This window comes from Bactrocera dorsalis, chromosome 5, assembly GCF_023373825.1.
Source record: "Bactrocera dorsalis isolate Fly_Bdor chromosome 5, ASM2337382v1, whole genome shotgun sequence".
Lineage (NCBI taxonomy): Eukaryota > Metazoa > Arthropoda > Insecta > Diptera > Tephritidae > Bactrocera > Bactrocera dorsalis.
In genome coordinates, this window is record NC_064307.1 from 3,114,989 (window position 1) to 3,132,569 (window position 17,581).

Sequence of the window (17,581 nt, forward strand, 5' to 3'; positions counted from 1 at the left end):
TCAAAATTTATATTTAATTTTTTTGTTTTGTACAAAAAGTGTTTATAAATTTGTATTATTTGTTATTTTTTCACTCGTTTTTTCTTATTTATATTATTTTTTATTTTACTTTTACTTCATTATATCTCATTATGGGTTTTATTTTTTATCTGGATTATATATATATTTTTTTTATTTCGTGTTACTTTTGTTTACTTAAAAATTTAATTATATTATATTTATTTTTTATTTTTTAATATTTGGATTATTATTGTTTTCCGTTAGTTTTCATTTATTTTTTATTAATAATTCATAGTGTTTATTATAATTTTTATTTCATTTTAATTCGGTCTTACTTGGAATCTGTCATTTATTTCTTGGTATTATACTTCCATGTAATTTACATACATATGTAATAAAAAATATATCAATTATGATCCACAACTTTTGAATTATTCTTATTTTTTTTTTCATACCATCTCATATTATTATTTCTCTAGATTAATGAGCGTTAATTTATTTATTTTTGTTTGTTTTCATATCTACCATATTATTATGTTTTTAGTTTATTTTGTTTCAATTTATTTATTTTATATTTTCTTAAATTAATTTTATTTAGTTAAATAATTTAATAATAATAACTAAATAACTCTCACTCTAAATTTATATTATTTATATGATATTATATATGTACATATATATATATATTTTTTTTTGCTTTATTATTTCAATTATTCTTAAAGTTAATTTTGGATTTTTTAGTGTATCAAATCCATTCCTGTTGACAAAACTAAGTTTATTTATTATTTAAAAGTATGCAATATTTTTTTTACCTTTTTTGATATCGCTGCTTACTTTCGGCATATATCAGCAAAGTTAATTAAAATTGCACCAAGTTCAACATTTTCACACAAAACTGTATAGCAACACTACTGCCAGTAACACCGTTTTTTTTTTGCTTTTTAATCTTCACGCAAAGTAATGCTATTTTCACAATAAGTATATCACTTTTTCAAAAAAATATTCAAATAATTTTTCATTCAAAAATTTGCCGTTTTTGTTATCGTTTCTATTTTCTTCTTCGCTTAAATTTTTTATTTTATTTACATTTCCATTAATTTTGAAATTTTAACAATTTGCATGATAGGCGATAAAAAAATATTTGATTCCAAAAATAATTGCACATTTAATAAATTAAAATTTTTCTGGTTTGTAAAATTTCTCAAAATATATAAATTTCCACTTAGTACATTTAAACGCGCAAAGTTCGCTAATAACTTTCGTTTTTAATTGGTAAGTGATTCAACTGCACGAAAGGCACTTCAGTTCACATAATCTTTAAGCACAAAAGTTAAGTTTCAACACGCTTTAAATGCAAAAAGTTTTGTTTTGTAATATCTAATAATTCGCAATTAAAATTTTTTGTTTTTTTTTGTAAAAACTAGTATTTAAATTTCGTACAGCACACTTATGGAAGATCAGTAAACATTCTGTAAACTTTTTATAAAAATATATGTATGTATGTATAGACTATTTAAAACACGTCTTCCAAGCGAACTGTTTCAACACACAAGAGAAAATCACACTTTCCTACACTGTTGCATTGAGTATAATTCATACTTCATATGTCTGTATGTTTGTGTGAAGGCACTTTAATTCACATATCTAACAAAATAATCTTTGAGCCACTCTATGTTACAAATATGTTTGTATGTTGGCACGTCTGATGCTTTGCTTTGCTGCTGCAGCTTCATTACAAGGCACTCGCACTACTCGACGAGACGAGAAAACTGAAAATGTTTCCAATTCGTCCGATAAACGCGTCCACGACCGTCGCTAGTTGGCATTCGATTGCCGCAACACCGAGTGACACAAACTGCAGCAACCAACTACTGCCGAAAAGCAACAGCAACAGTAACGCTAACAGCAGAAGCAGCTACAGCAAGAGCAGCGCAGTCGCCGAGCGACAGCGAGTTGGCCAGCAGAAGTCAACAGCGAGCAGCATACGCCGGCATCTCGTGCCACAAACGTGCACAGAGCGCTTTGCCAGAGAACATAAAAAATATGTGTGTATGTATGTGAGCACGCGGCAATAGCGACAGCGGAACGGTGCTGCTTAGGCTTGGAGTTTATCCCCATTTATAATGGAGATAAATTTTTAGGGCAAAAAGTGAGTTAACCTCTCACTTTTTAATCATATGAAATAGATGTTCATGTAATTATTATATTTTGAATTAATAAAAAATAATAATTACAATAACAAAAAAGATGTCAATAATTCACCGCTACGGCAACCCTACTTCACTTTTGTTTATTTACATTACAAGCTGCAATCACATATAGCCTCTATACACGCACACAAGTATAGCTCGCACATGAAAACAGAGCATTTCCATTGAGCGACTTGCACTCACTGTTAGCTCCTGTTAAAGGTTGCTGTTAGACTTAACATTTGTTTTAATTTTTTCGACCAGTTGACTTGCAATGCGTATAAAGCGTTTTCGACCAGTTGTCTGCAAGCTATGCGGTATAGTTGTTGTTGTAGTTGCTGTTAGCAGCCGGATTTGTGTATTTAGCTGCGCTTATGTGTATGTGTGCCTTCGTATTGAGTAGACAGAATTAATGAATGGTGCGGTCAAATAATTATGGGCATGGCGCGTTAACTTCGGTAGAAGTCGTAAGTCTGTATGTGTGTGCATTTATGGTGTATAGTATATGAGTAGCGCTTTGGTTCGGGTTACCGCAGTTGTCTACTTGTTAATGATTGTTAATCATATCACTTAGCGTGCAAATTGGTGAGGCGAAGATTGAGAGAATTAATGAATGAAAACCAATACATATCTACACTTAAATATACATACATACAAATACAGAGAAAATTAAGAAATTAATTCGAAGATTTTTAATATTTTTTACGTTTTTGAAATAAGCACTATTAAATAAATGAAATAATTTATCAATATTTATCAAAGCCGCGCTAAGGTAAGCTGCATGTCGATATATGCGTTATAAACTCATCAACTTATTGGGGATATGATGAAAAGCAGAACGAATCAACAGGCTCATAAATCAATTTTCAAACGTTGCTGTTATATAAATTTTCATTCAAAATATGGCATCGACCCCATATGACTCACTTTTAAACAAATGTTAAATTATAGATATCCCTCTACGCTGTGATTCCCACCGCCAAATTTATAAAACTTTATTATAATTCATTTATGTATTATAATAATGACATTTTTTTGGAGTGACAATGGTTAGATTCTGCACCTCGTAATATGAACCCCCAAGTTCAAGTTATCGACTACATGAACAGACGTACCGAACCGGCACAAATAATAGTCAATAGGAACTAGAAAGCGACCGATCAAACGATTTTTCCAAATATTTTTCAACCGATCTTGCCGAGCGTTCGCATCGATAATGATTATCTAGCATATGATTGAAAGATTCTGGCATTTTTCGGATATTGATCATTTCAATTGAAAGAGTGCTTTTAACCTTTTTAAAAGCTCATAAAAGAGCATGTCTCCTGATCTCACCCATCTTTGCCGTTGTTTTAACTGCTTGGAATTAATCTCAATCCAGAAATATTTCCAGTTCCCCATCTTCAAACTTTTTTATTCGCTCAGGACGTTTTTCGTCTTCCAAGCCAAAACCGCATTTTTAAATTGTGTAAATCATTTACGGAACGTTCACTCAACCAGATCATGTTCACCATAAACTGTCACCAAAACACGATAACTCTCGATTTTCAGATTTTCTTCATATACAATTTTTGCTCTTCATAACTCAAAAACACTTCAAGCAAAAAAATTCGACATATTTGAGTAAAGAAAAAAATTGTTAATCCAGCTTTCTCTTAGCAACCTGCACGAATATAGGCATAAGCCCAATTCGAGTATACTACTGTGGGCAAAAAATAGTAAGACCCGTTACTTTATAACGCGAGCGAAAACCCAACCGTCAAACTTTTTTTTCTCTATTATTACGGCTGTCAGTAATATTTGTTCCAAATCAATTTAGTGTTCAATAAACGCTTGTCTTACTGAAGTACAAAAAGTGCATTCGGCGATTTTTACGGTGTGTGAAATTATTCAAAAAAGAAGTTCCATTATATTTTGTATGTGAAATTAAATTTCTAGTGCCGAAATTTTGGAAAAAGCCTTTGATGATAATTGTTTATCGATTGCCAGTGTTTTTGATTAGTACAAATTATTCAAAGAGAGTGTAGAACGTGTCGACGATGACGAACCACGTCCAGGACTGCCACCCACATCAACTGATGATGAACATATCAATAGAACAAGGGTATTGAGAATCAACGATTAACAGTCAGAGATCTTAGTGGAATCGTTGGAATAGCTGAGCGATCAGTAAAAAGCTTTTTGAAAGATCATTTGGGCCTAAGAAAAGTGAAAGCACGATTGATTCCAAAATCACTAAATTTTTTTTCGAAAAACAGTGTCGCGTTAACACATCTGTGAAGCAATGTTTTCCGAATACCAGGAAGCCATAACACGTATTATTACTGACGATGGATTTTGGATCTATGCCTACGACCCAGAAACAGACTTTTATTCGGCCGAATATCGTTGCAAAGGTGAATCAAAGCCGAAAAACCACGTCAAAGGAGATCAAAAAGGTTATTTTAACAGTTTTCTTTGATTATTGCGGTGTGGTGCACTCCGAACTCCTTTCGACCAACTAAACTGCCAACAAGGAAATACTATTTGACGTGTTTCTATTTGCTTTCTGGTTTCTTAATCTGTTAGACAAATTTTCAGAAACTGTCCCAGAGTTTACGGGTTTCATGGAGAAGCGTGGATAGTGAACTAAAAATATGTTTCATCAATTTCTAAAATGTCTGATGTTTCTAATATTAATTTTGCTAAACGTTTATTACTACGTTATACATATGTATACTTAAATACAATCAAATCAAATATTACTTTTTAAGGCCGCGAAATTACACGATTTCAATTTAAAGTACAACTCTTTAAATACATTACAGTCTATAAAATGCTTGCATGTACCAATTACTGTCTATTTTGGCAAGATTACCCAATCGCAACAGCTGTTATGTCAATTATTTCACTCTAGCGTTGCGCATAGGTCAAGAATCTCCAAGCACATACATATATGTATAGAAGATTTGCATTTGTTTGCATGTATTGAAGAAAAAGTAATCAAAGTGCAATACTCACCACACCGACGGCATGCCGTTGCCGCAGCTCAGCAGCAATTTCGGCAAATTTGCATAGGAATTCCATTTCGAACGACTGCAGGCAGCCGAGATAGGAGCAGACGAGCAAATCGCGTGCTTGGCGAATTAGAATGGAGCGTGTGCACGCCGTATAGACAGGATAAATGGCGGCGAGGTGTTTGTCAATCAGCGCAGCGGTGCCCGAGTCCTATACGAGCAGCGGCGAAGGAAAAGAAAGCAAAGCAAATTATTAACAAAAGCAGACTTATGGTAATGAACAGACAATTGCGTTGAAAATTTATATAACATTTCTTTAAGAAAAGTGTTAAAATGCAACAAAAGGTTCGTAAGTGCAATGGGCGGTCGGTTCAGTCAGGTAAATGGTGGTGTTGCTTACCATATGTATAGCGCAAGCCAATTGTTCCTCCTTGACAAGTGGTGGACAGCTGCTGCTGATACTCATGAGCGACTGTTGTTGTTGGAGCAATTTTACTCTAGCAACATTAGGAGCAACGGTTAAACACTTCAGCTTGCCAGCTTGCGAACTATCACTTTGTGTTTGTTGCTCTTGCCGGCATTGTTGTTGCATCTGTCTTGTCTCTTGTTCGACAGTTAAATCAGCCGAGTCATCAACTTCGACTTCGACTTCAGTGGCCGCCAAAGCGAGGGTGTCGCACTTTTGCTTGGCAGAGGTCAACGGTGTCGTTTGCTGTTGTTGTTGTTGTTGTTGTTGTTGGTCAGCACTGACATTCGAACTGCCGCTGTCCATCAACACTGACGATGACGGCAAACTAAAGTCAATATCATCGTAAGCCAACACCGATTGTTCGCTTGTTAAGTGCGCTTCTTCGTCTGGCACCAGCGACGCCTCCTCTCCTGCGGTGCGCTCTCCCTTCACGACCAACGCAGTCGGTGTTAATAGCGTGTGTGTTGCTGCGTCGCCCTGTTGCTCGGTTGTGGCAATTAATGTAGTGGTGCACGCCTTATTCTCAACTTCCTCATACGCCCCCTCTGCCTCCGCCTCTTCCTCCTTCTTTTCTTCGAGAGCGGCGAATTGCTGGGTGCTTCGGCTGCGCGCTGCATTCGTCACCTCAACGCCAATCGATTCTTGGCACTTTTCATCTTGCACATACATTTTGGTGGCGGTTGTTGTTGCTGCTGTGGAATTCGTTGCATTTGCGACCGCCTGTTGATGCTGACCCGTCAGCCGATCTCTGCACCGCTTCAAATATGTGCGCACGCGCGATTTGCTGCGCTGCACCGGCTTCTCTGTGTTCGTCGTCGTTGTTGTAGTTGTTGCAATTGCATTAATATTCAAATCGATATCGACTTGGCAACACCGTTCGTTGTCATTGACCAAACAGCAGCAATTTTCCCGCTGTTTCTCCGCCAATTCCGCATCGCGACCACCATCCTCCTCCCCGGAATACCAAATCTCCTCGGCGTCGTCTTCTTCTTGCGCAATTGGCGCAGTGGCACTCGTACTTCGTACCCCGGCCATTATGTTGGCCTCATATGTTGCTGTTGTTGCAGCATTTTCCACATTGCCACAGTTCCAGCTGTTTAGGCCGGCTTCATGGCTCTCATCAGCTGTGTTGGTGCCACTTTTAGTGGCCTCCGCCACAGTTGCTGTTTCTGCAATAGTTGCTGTTGTTGTTGTTGCTGTAATCGCTTTTGTGTCATTCACCGGCATAACCAGCACCTCCGCCAAGTGTTCTTTGGCGTTGCCGTTTATATTGTTGCAATTGTGTTTGCAATTATTTGTGACGTTTGTTGTTGTTGTTGTTAATATTACAACGCTATGCTCTTCACCCTCAGGTGGCCTACTTGTACTATTGCCACTTATATTGCCACTTGGACCGTTATTTTCATTGTTGCTTGTGCTGTTGACGTTGTTGTTGCTGGGCTGTGGATTCGCCTGAGGCGGCAGAAAGAGAAGATAGAAAGGAAAACTTAATAAAGGTTTCTGTGAATAGATAAGTATGTTTATATGTACATATTTTGTCCATTTGGTTATAATTAGTTGTTGATATACTGTTGTTGTATAGAAGCAATAACATCGAATTATATTCTGTTAATAAAAACTTCGATAAAATATTTTTAAAATTACTGTTGTACAGTTCAGATAACGAAAGTACTCAGAACTTATTATATTTTTTTCATGGAGTTCAAATACATTGGATTTTGAAAACCATCTTTCCAGGAAGCTTTATAAAACCTTCACTATTCACTAGATCTCCAAGCAACAGAAAACTCAGAAACTCAAAGAGAGAAACCGAAAGAAAGAAAAAAAAGAAAAGAGAGTTAGGAACTTTTAGAACTTGCAAGTACCAAGTAGGGATAAGAATATCGCTACATTAACTAGTCCATTCTGTAGTAAAAGGTGTCTCAGTCTAGACCATAGAATATTCGCATTTATACGACAGCGTCGAAACCTATGAACAATTATAATTGTTTTCATAGTATCGCTGGCTGCTTCTTTATGAACTTTAAAGAGCAGCTTCATAATTAAACTGTATTGCTCTCATAAAGAAACAAAATATCTTTATAAATATTAAGTCATATAAATCATAGAACAATTCCCACACATACATCTTCACTAGCCAACATAAGCTCTAAAATAGAACCTCCTTTATTATGAAAACTTTTATTGATTTCGAAAATAAAATAGTATCTCATCTTTTATGGCGGCCTTTGAAAATAACGTCTGCTAAAGTGGTGATGGCAAAATATTCGGCATTCTTTGTCGGAGTGTATTTTCGTCTGTTTTAAATCTAATTTACTCACACCTTGTTTCCTACGAAATTTTTCTTCAACAAGGTCATCCAAATTTTTGATGACTAATATTTAGCTCTTTATTTATTTTTTCGAAAAATATAAAATTATTAAAAAATTTTCGTTTTCGGGTCCTTTTTTGATAAAATATTATTCGACATTTTTATAACGGGTGATCCAAGTAGAAATAATTTTTTCATTAGCCTTTTTTTGACAGATCACGCGTGAGTCGTGTCAAGCTGTCATGTTATTTTTGTTCAGTATTGTTTGGCATTTAATTGTGGAAAGACTTACACTGGAGTCTTGAGACCCAGCAAACATTATTGGATAATATTCAACCGAATAGACCACGTCTAGCAAACAGTGAAAAAAATATAGCGGCCGTATGAGAGTGTAAACGAAGACCGTGGAAAGTCGATCCGGCGCCCGTCGCAGCAACTTTGACTGTCGTATAGATCGACTTGGCACATTTTACTTCGAGATCTTAAATTGAAGGCGTACAAAATACAGCTTGTTCAAGAACTGAAGCCGCTTGACTTTCCCAGCCATCATCGCATCGCTCTATGGGCTCTTGAAAAGTTCCCAGAAGATCCGACATTTTCGAGCCAAATTTTGTTCAGTGATGAGGCCCAATTTTGATTCAAAATGTATGTAAACAACCAAAACTGCCGCATTTGAGACAAAAAGCAACCTGAAGAGATTTAAGAGCTGCTATTTCATCCAGAAAAAACAACGGTTCGGTGTGATTTGTGAGCCAGAGGAAACATATTTCTTCAAAAATGATACCGATGAAAACGTAACCGTCAATGGCGACTGTTATTTTGTCATATTCGGTCATTTTTATGCCTGAAATTGAAGCTCGTGATTTCGGCGACATTTGGTTTCAACAAGACGGCACCACTTCCCACACATCGGATCAATCAATGGATTTATTGAGACAGTACTTCAGTGATCAGATATCTCTACGTTTTGGGCTTTTCGATTGGCCACCACGTTCGTGGGATATCACACCGTTAGACTTTTTTGTTTAGATATGAAAAGTTTAAAATGTATGCGGACAATCCCGCTTCGATTCAGGCAAAGGACATCGCGCGTGTAATTCGGCAGTTACCAGTCGAAATACTCGAACAAGTCACTGACAATTGGACGAATGGACCATCTGAGATCTAGCCGTGGCCAACATTTCAATAAGATAATTTTATAAAAATAAATGGCTAAGAATGTTCTTTCGAATGACAATAATAATCCCCCTTTAAATTTGAATTTTCTGATTTTTTTTCTTAAAAAAAGATAAGGAACCTCGAAATGGATCACCTTTCATAAGTATTTGACAATTCTTGACTTTACTGCTCAGTGTGTACAAAGTCATAGCCATCATTAGTCCCTAATGTAATGTGGTTCTCATAGGCACCACAGCTCTGCGTGATCTTAACTTTTGCTAACTTCAGGTTGCAAATAGCATTGGTTCTAGGCTTAAAAAAAGTTTCAAGGTAACTGCTAGGCCAATTTATTGATGTCTTTCAAATAACAAAAGTGAACGCATAGGGTCCTGAAAATAATAATTTTCTCTCGCTCTCTCTCTATCTATCTATGACTTTCTGATTTTTCTTAATTAAAGAAAGCATAGCAGATGTAAGCAATACCTTGATGAAAAGTCACCTTTTCCAAAACTTTTAGATTATATCACTATGAACTCAATGTAAAATCTGTACAAAACTGCCTACTTTACCGAGTTGTCTACATACGATTGTTGTCTATATTTTTAATATATTCTTTAATGATTGTAGAGATATCTAAAGTAGTCTAACTTTTCGATCAGAGGCATACTTATATGTAAGACACAGGTATACGAGACTTTTCATTTGGTGTTTATTATACTTTACCATCGAATAAAAGAACTTTCTGTGGAAGAGATGAAAACAGAGAATCTCAACGTCACTCTCGCCCCCATTTATTTAGCTACTTACTAGCCCTACAAGGCAAAAGATGGTAATTTCCTGTAAAACACTTTTTAATTTTCCCATTTCCCTGAAATCATTTTCCAACGTTCGTGTGCTGATTTTCACATGCTATCGTGTGGCGAATAAATGTAAATTTAAACATTTTGCTATTTACAGTTAAGTCAACAATGCCATGACTTATTATCAATATCTGATTAAACCATGTAAGTCTGTGCTGTGTGTGTGTGTGGAAATCAGAACTATAGTAATTATGCGTGTTTGTAACTGTGTGTGGCTGAGCAAATGAGGACAAACATCGATCGCATAAAAAGGGCTTGGTGAATTGGGGGCAGAAAAAAGAACAGACATGGTATGGCAAGTGGTTAGCAGTATATAAGTTTGTATATAATATGCCACAACAGACAGTGTAATGGCATTCGAGCAGGTGGAGGAAACTTCTGAATACGAGCAAGTGTAGAGCATTCAGTTGGCAGAATGAAGTCTCGGAAATAGAATTTTTATTGCAACAAATTTATAAACAGATTGCGTGTTAGCGCTGAATGCAAAATGCAGAATATCTTTGAATAATGCAAGTCATGTTGAATTGTTTTTTATTTTGTATATTTCTTATACTTTTTGTTTCGGGTCTTAGCGAGGGTGCTTACTGGGAATATTGTGGCAAGTACTTATTTTGTACTGGAAAGTGCAAAATATTGTGGCATGCAGCCAAAACTGGAGTTGACATAGGTCAAGTGTAGCATTCAATTCCATAAAAATAAAAAAAAAATTTGCTCAGAACTTCAATCGGTTGACTAGAAAGCTAAGTTAGATGATTGTAAGATTAAAAGTAGAGAAAGAGGGAGCGTGGGTCTCAGATTTTAAATTGTTTGCATTGATTTCAGTTTTCGCAGTAGAACCATTGTCCAATGAAGGTGGAAGACTCACCACATATACAATTTAAAATTAACGAAGTCGATGTGGATTTCAGTTTCATTTGTTTCAATTATATTATCCAAAAATATACTCTCTTCCACAAAAATATTTAAAAGAGGCCAACAATTTTTCAATCACGTTCTTTGCAGCTATAAAACACACCTATCGACATATTTTTTTTGTTTGCATATGTGTGCATATAACTGTGCATACTGCAACCGCTTATAGCCTTTACGGCCAGACGCTTCCATACACACTTAGCAGCTGTCTAGGCGCCTCACCTTTTTTCGCAGAAAATGCATGCCGAACTTTACAGCGACACAACAGCAGACAGCTCACTTCAATTTTATGCACAATTTAACTTAATTTATCATTTACAATATTTTCGAAAATCACAGCACTTTTTCAAAACATTTTTCCTTGCATAATTTTCACTGATTCTCCATTTCTTCTTACATTAATTTTCAATTTTCAAATTTCATGCACATTTTCACTTGACTTTTCACTTTCGTTTTCTTATTTCACTTCCACGGTTTTCCGCTTCACGCAAAATTCGCGTATCTTCGCGTCGGTTGCGTTTTGTTTACTGTCGCGCTTCTGCTTCGTACAAGGTTAGTTTCGTCTTAGCGGCAAACATCGGTCGTGGTAGCGCATTTTGGGAGTGACGCTGTTGGCGGTAGAAATTACTCATCCCTTTTGGTTGGTAGCGCCCAGCCCATGAAGTCGGTTGACGTGTCTCGAAACCAAAGTGGCGCTAAAGTGTTGTAAGTGGCGCTGCCGCTGGCAAATGGGTGGCCGGGCCGCAAGCCAACCGGGTGGGCCAGTGTGTCGTATGCAAAATGTAAGTTTGTTTGTTGGTTTGGATTTCCTTGGCAACGCTAGTGCGAGTCCAATTTGTTTGCGTGCAAAGGCTTTTACTTAAGCGCAAAAAGCTTCAAATTAGTGTTTTCGGTTATTTTTTGCGGACATACACTTTACATCGTGGCAAAGATATTACATAAAACAACTCTCACATAAATGTTAAGCAATTAGTACAGTGCTTTTCTTAATTTTTGTAAATAAGTTTAGAGTTAAATTCTTATATTACGATCTCTTTTCAGAAAAGGCTCCTATGGTTTGTGTTCTACAAAAACAATACACAATTTCACTCTATTTATCTCTCTCTCTTAGCCATTTAATGATCTCCTCATCTATCAGACTCAATCGAATGTTGTTCACATTTAGGCGATTTCGACACAATTTGTTTGGAAATAAATATTGACTTGTACTTCTCACATGGTTAATGAATTTCATTTGTTTGGCATAATCTTGCATTTAGGCAGTATTCTTGCTTATCTGACCGTATTTCTTTTTTATTTTCAGTTCATGAATAACTTTGCAAAACATATACTAATATTATATTTATGACTGGTCTGCTTGGACTAATTCGAAAACCTATTTTATTGAAATATTTCAAGTAAAAGGGAAAATATAGAAAACTCCTATTGGAATTTTAGATGCAACAACATAACGATATGTACAAGAGTATGCAATATAGTGAGTAGAACAAATTCTTTTCTATGAAACTCCTAACATCTTTTCTTCCACGTCTTCTTCCTTCTTAAACTCCCCTTAGTACCTTCAGAAATTATGAAGACTATCTCCACCCATAGATCTGAGATTTCTAATTTCATATGAATCGGCTGCAACGAAGCTATAATACCCTTCATAGGTGCATTCCTCATAGCATAAAAGGGTATAAAGAGACAATTTTCTTGATGTTGTATCTCAGATATATGCTATGCTATATAAGTCCAACGTGAAATACTTATGTACCGGAAATCATAGCATTGCCTTTGGCACTAATCTATACCCGATTTCATGAAAATATCTTGTCAATTACAAAAGTTTTCCGTACAAGGTCCTGAATTTTTTGGGCTAGTTTTTGTGTTAGCAAAATGCTATGATGCTTCGATCCAGGAAATGAGCAGCTTTTTGAAGAAAAAATTACGTGTGCACAATTTCAGGTCGACATCTCAAAAATGAGAGACTACTTCGCGTACATACAGACGGACATGTCTAAATCAGCTCCGCTCGACAAGCTAATGATTTATACAAGTTGTATAGCATATGTATCTTTTATGGGGTCTCTGACGTCTCCTTTTGAGTGTTACAAATTTCGTGGCAAACTTAATATACCGTGTTGAAGGTATAAAAAGATAAACGCAAAATTTTCTATTAGTTAGCTTCTAAGCACTTCATTATAATAAAACTGATAAGAAAAGCTCCTGAGAGAGGGCGCTCAACAAAGGGCATGCGCATTTTCGAAAGCTTTCGAGTGCCAACCGAAAAGCTTTTTTGTGAATTTAAGTATAAACCAAATAAAAATAACGATAAATAACAGTTACATTATAAATTACGTTGGATTATCTTCTTGCATGTATCTATGTTTGTGAGCACATTGATTTCCATTGCTTCTGTTCTTTGTGGCACAATCAGAATTTAAAAATTAATGGTCACAGATAATAATATGAATTTGAAACTAATTGTAAAGTAATATAAGCTAATGGTTTGCGGCAACTCAGTTTGTGTTTATTAATACTCCGAAAAGGACCACTTTGGGACTAGTTCAGCCCATAAAATCACGGCACACAGCGCCTTGGAGTTTTAAGGAATTATTTATTGTATTGTAAATATAAAAGTATGTTTGTATATATGTGTTAAGATATGGTTACAAATGTGCTACATGCGGTTAATTATGTGCCTCGCCATCACCGGTGGCGAGGTTGGGCAGCGAGGCAGTGTCATTAATTCACAAATTATGACACATACGCATGCAATTAACCGAACGCCAAAGCGTTTTGCAACGCACCTCTTATCTCGGGACAATCGACAATCACTAACCTAACAACAACAACAGTAATAAATGCTTGAGCAACTTTGATGTCTTCCGCCTTTTTAAGTATCCATTTCATTTTGGTTGACCAAATTTTTGTTCGTGTTCCCAGTGTTCCTTTTAGTTTTTAGGTTATTTATTTAACATAGGACACGCAAGCCTTATAAACACATTACACGCCACCTGAACACAAGCTAACAGACAGTTTTTTTTGCGAAGAGCTGAGACAACATGAAATGTCATAAAGAAAACTCACTTGTTCCAATTTTACTCCGTTTCAAAGACACGCACATTTATTTACTTATACTTATATTTATACACATGGATGTATGAATGTGGTTCATTCAAGTGCGTGAAACTTGAAAATTGGGTCCAAAATGTTCAAACAAATTCACTAAGTTATAATGCCGGCGGAGAAATACCTCACAGGAATTTTAAAATGACCGACTAGTAGGACTATATTAAAATTGGAGTTCTCCCATACTTTCATATTTTCAGTCCCATACTACGGATAAAGAAATCATACATACATTTTGGTGCCGATTGGAGATCGTTAAAGTCAAAATTCAACATTTTTATAAAGACTCAAATCTCCTTAACTATATTAAAATCGCAAAAATATCGAGAGTACTAAACGCAGACATATAAGTTTAACGCATCTATTTTAAATATTTACTCATTACTTAAAAACCACCCTAACATATGGTATACATTACATGACGTGCCTCCTTTGACCACCCGTAGAGAGGGAACTGCTTTGCTCAGTAATAACACAAATTATTTTGAAGAGAAAAAATATATTACACATGTAGTAATTTATTCGTTTCCTTTTCGTACCTCTGTTATAATTTGTACTTCCTTTGCAGGCAATTCAAAATTTCCTTTAAATATTTTAGTTTTTAAGTTATTACGAAATTGATTTAAAAGTATGTCAATATGAGATGGACAATATACAACTACAAATATGACTCTTGCACCGGAAAAAGCAAAATATTCTAACGTGAGCCAAGGTGTTTGAGACTGCTTCATTCAATTCAAAAATAATAACGGTGGCATCCCCTAGTGCTGAAAACATTTTGCAATCAATACGGCTGGATTGAATATGAGAAAAATATCAAATATCCTTTGGTTTCACAATATCGGTAGCAATAACTTCCTCTTACTAATCATTAGAAATGTCAGAAAGTTTACCTCAATTGTCACTAACCTTTCGCAAGGTCCAAAACCATGAGGCTCTTTGTTCTTGCAAAAGCTTTTTGACATCGCTTAACATAAACAATGAGATCATTAACCTAAATGATGGGTTGTTGACCTCGCTAAATGTAAACAAATAGGTCATTGCCCTCAGGATGGATTGTTGACCCCGCTAAATGTAAATAAAGGAATCATTGACATCATCATAGGTAATGTAAACCAAACATTTTTTGACCTCAGGATAGGTTCTTTACTTTGGAAGCAAAAGGTTCAGAAAGGTTAGAATTACTTATTAGGGTTAGCATTTAAGCAAATCTAATAGTATACTCGTTTAAAGTTATTTAGCATAAGTAAAAGTTTTTGAAAAATTATTTCCGAGATTATAAAATATTACTTGAAGTATTTTCCAACCCATTTTTAATTTGTTTTACCTATCAATAGCTGTTTACTTAGATTGAGACTATGGGTTAGAAACTGAGCTAAGGCTATATGAGAACGATAGTCATGTCACACAGATAGAAGCTGAAAATAATATTGCTGTTCAAATCCTTGTAGAATGCTTTAAGATTCTTTTACTCCTATTTTTTCCACAATTTCAAGATCTCAAATTAGAGCGGAAGCCTCAGCACATATGTGTTAACTCTTAGTTTTAAATTATTGCTTCCGCAGACCACCCTGATTTTAAAAATAAGTTTTTTTGATACTAAATGTTCTACTTTGGTCACTCTTTAGTTATTTAAGCGGTTAAAATTAAGAGACAAAACCATAAACTGTGGCGTTTAATCGCTTACTGTTAACACTTATTAAAATAAAATTTTAATTTTTTCAACGCCATGTTTATTGATAGTGAATTTGATAAAAAAAAGGTACAATAAATAAAACTGTTAAATATTGTAATATCACGATTAAACTGTTAGTTGCTTTTGGATAACTTTTTTGCGTGAGAAATCCAATGCTGAATTAGGATCCCAAAAAATTGCAGCGTCTCTAATCTATGATATGGTAAATCAGCTTAGGCGATTTATTGATCTGATGCCTTATCCAATGTAATTTTGAGAGCTCTTCAAAAAAGTTCTCAGAAAGTCGAATAAATCTTATCGCATCATTCTGGATATTCTTTAAAGATCTTTATGCTTTAAATGTTAAAAGTATAATGTCAAATGCTATAAAATCTTAAGTCATCCTACATATTTCAGGCCAGCTGCATGGCGTTGACTTTTGGTTGAAGCTGAAATCTAACCAAAAATTTAAAATGGTGGATTTCACGTGGATAATTGCTTTTTAAGGAGCTTCATTAAAGCTAACACCACTTTAACTTACCTATAATTTCTGGTATAAGGGCCTAAACAGGAAGATTTGAAAAGATCAGTGTTTATAAAGCAAAATTTCTGTTATATGCATATCTAGATATACATATGTAGATGCACCATACCGAAATGACTAATCTCCAGTTTAAACGCTTCGTTATCAATTTGCCTCTTTATGATTAAACATTTGAAAGACTAATAATTGCAGCAACAATTTTATTGGACCATTAAAAATGTACAAAGTAAATTGAACAAATTTACCACTCGTCGGAAATCGAGTTTTTCTTTGCTTTTCTCTCACTCTCACTCTCGCCTTAAAAGCGGCGAGTAACAAAAGCCACAAATATTAATTGTCAAAGCGATCGATCGTAATTGCGATTGCGGCTCATAAAACATTTCACCACTAAACACTATCACTATCACTTGTGGCAGAAATGGCAAATGGCCATACTTACATACATACAAACATGCATACACATGTGGCAATAAATAGCAAAGTGGCTAATAATCGACACGCCAGCGTAGTAAGCATGCAACGCTACAAAAATATGGATGATCATAAAAGGAACCAAAGTTGATGGTCGGAATCCCGAAACATTACATAGAGCAATCAACTTTGATTTATATGAAAATATTTTCGGGTATATTACCACAATTGAAACCTTAGTTAAATATATTTATATTATTTCGAAATTCTACGGGATTTAAATTTTGAATATCGATAACTCGTGATTTTCATTATGATCTGGGTTCCACGCTCAAGCAATAAAACTAAACATTACATTTACACTATTTTTTTATTACCTACCAAAAATAATGACTAGAATCCCGAATGCCGAGATTCATACAAATTTTTCAAAAAATAACCTTCTATACACAATCGATCGTATTTCAAATTTTAACTCTTATAATAAATTTTAAATCCCGATGCAATTCAAAATTGTTCGGGATTCATATTGTGGAATCCCGAAATTTCGGGATTTGCAAATTAATACGGGACTTAATGGCTGAACGAGCATTAATAAATATTTGTATACATATTAATATACAGCTGTTGCAACATCGCATGCCACTTGAATATACTGCTAGTTTTATGTGGCACGTATGGAGTCATATTACAATATTGCCATGGCGATAATAACAATCACGAAAAGTAAAAGATGCTATATTTCATGGGCAAGTGTTAAATTGTCGAAATTAATTGCATGCTGCGGTACCTGGCGGCCGGCAACTAGCAGCTGGCGGTTGGCAGCGCGCGAACGGGGCGGTTTTGAGTGAGGCAGTGGTGGCGGCGGCGATCACAGAAGCCATATTGAGCGGCAGTGGCAGCAGCTGCAGTGGCAAGAGCATTTACCGGTACTCATATGTT

The 17,581-nt window shown here is 35.4% G+C and overlaps 1 protein-coding gene across 10 annotated transcripts in view; it reads right to left on the reverse strand.

The window, feature by feature from the left end:
* The window catches only part of LOC109579989 (uncharacterized), a 109,139-nt gene that overhangs the window by 71,807 nt on the left and 19,751 nt on the right, over positions 1–17,581 (reverse strand). For 9 of the 10 annotated variants that reach the window (XM_049456994.1, XM_049457002.1, XM_049457001.1 and 6 more), the window contains 2 exons: positions 5,586–7,106; positions 5,190–5,396 (listed from right to left, as the gene is read on the reverse strand). In XM_049456994.1, the coding sequence (XP_049312951.1) occupies positions 5,190–5,396; positions 5,586–7,106 (1,728 nt within the window). Of the gene's footprint in view, positions 1–5,189; positions 5,397–5,585; positions 7,107–11,117; positions 11,433–17,581 lie in introns of those variants that run through there. The other variant, XM_049457004.1, reaches the window with a different exon arrangement.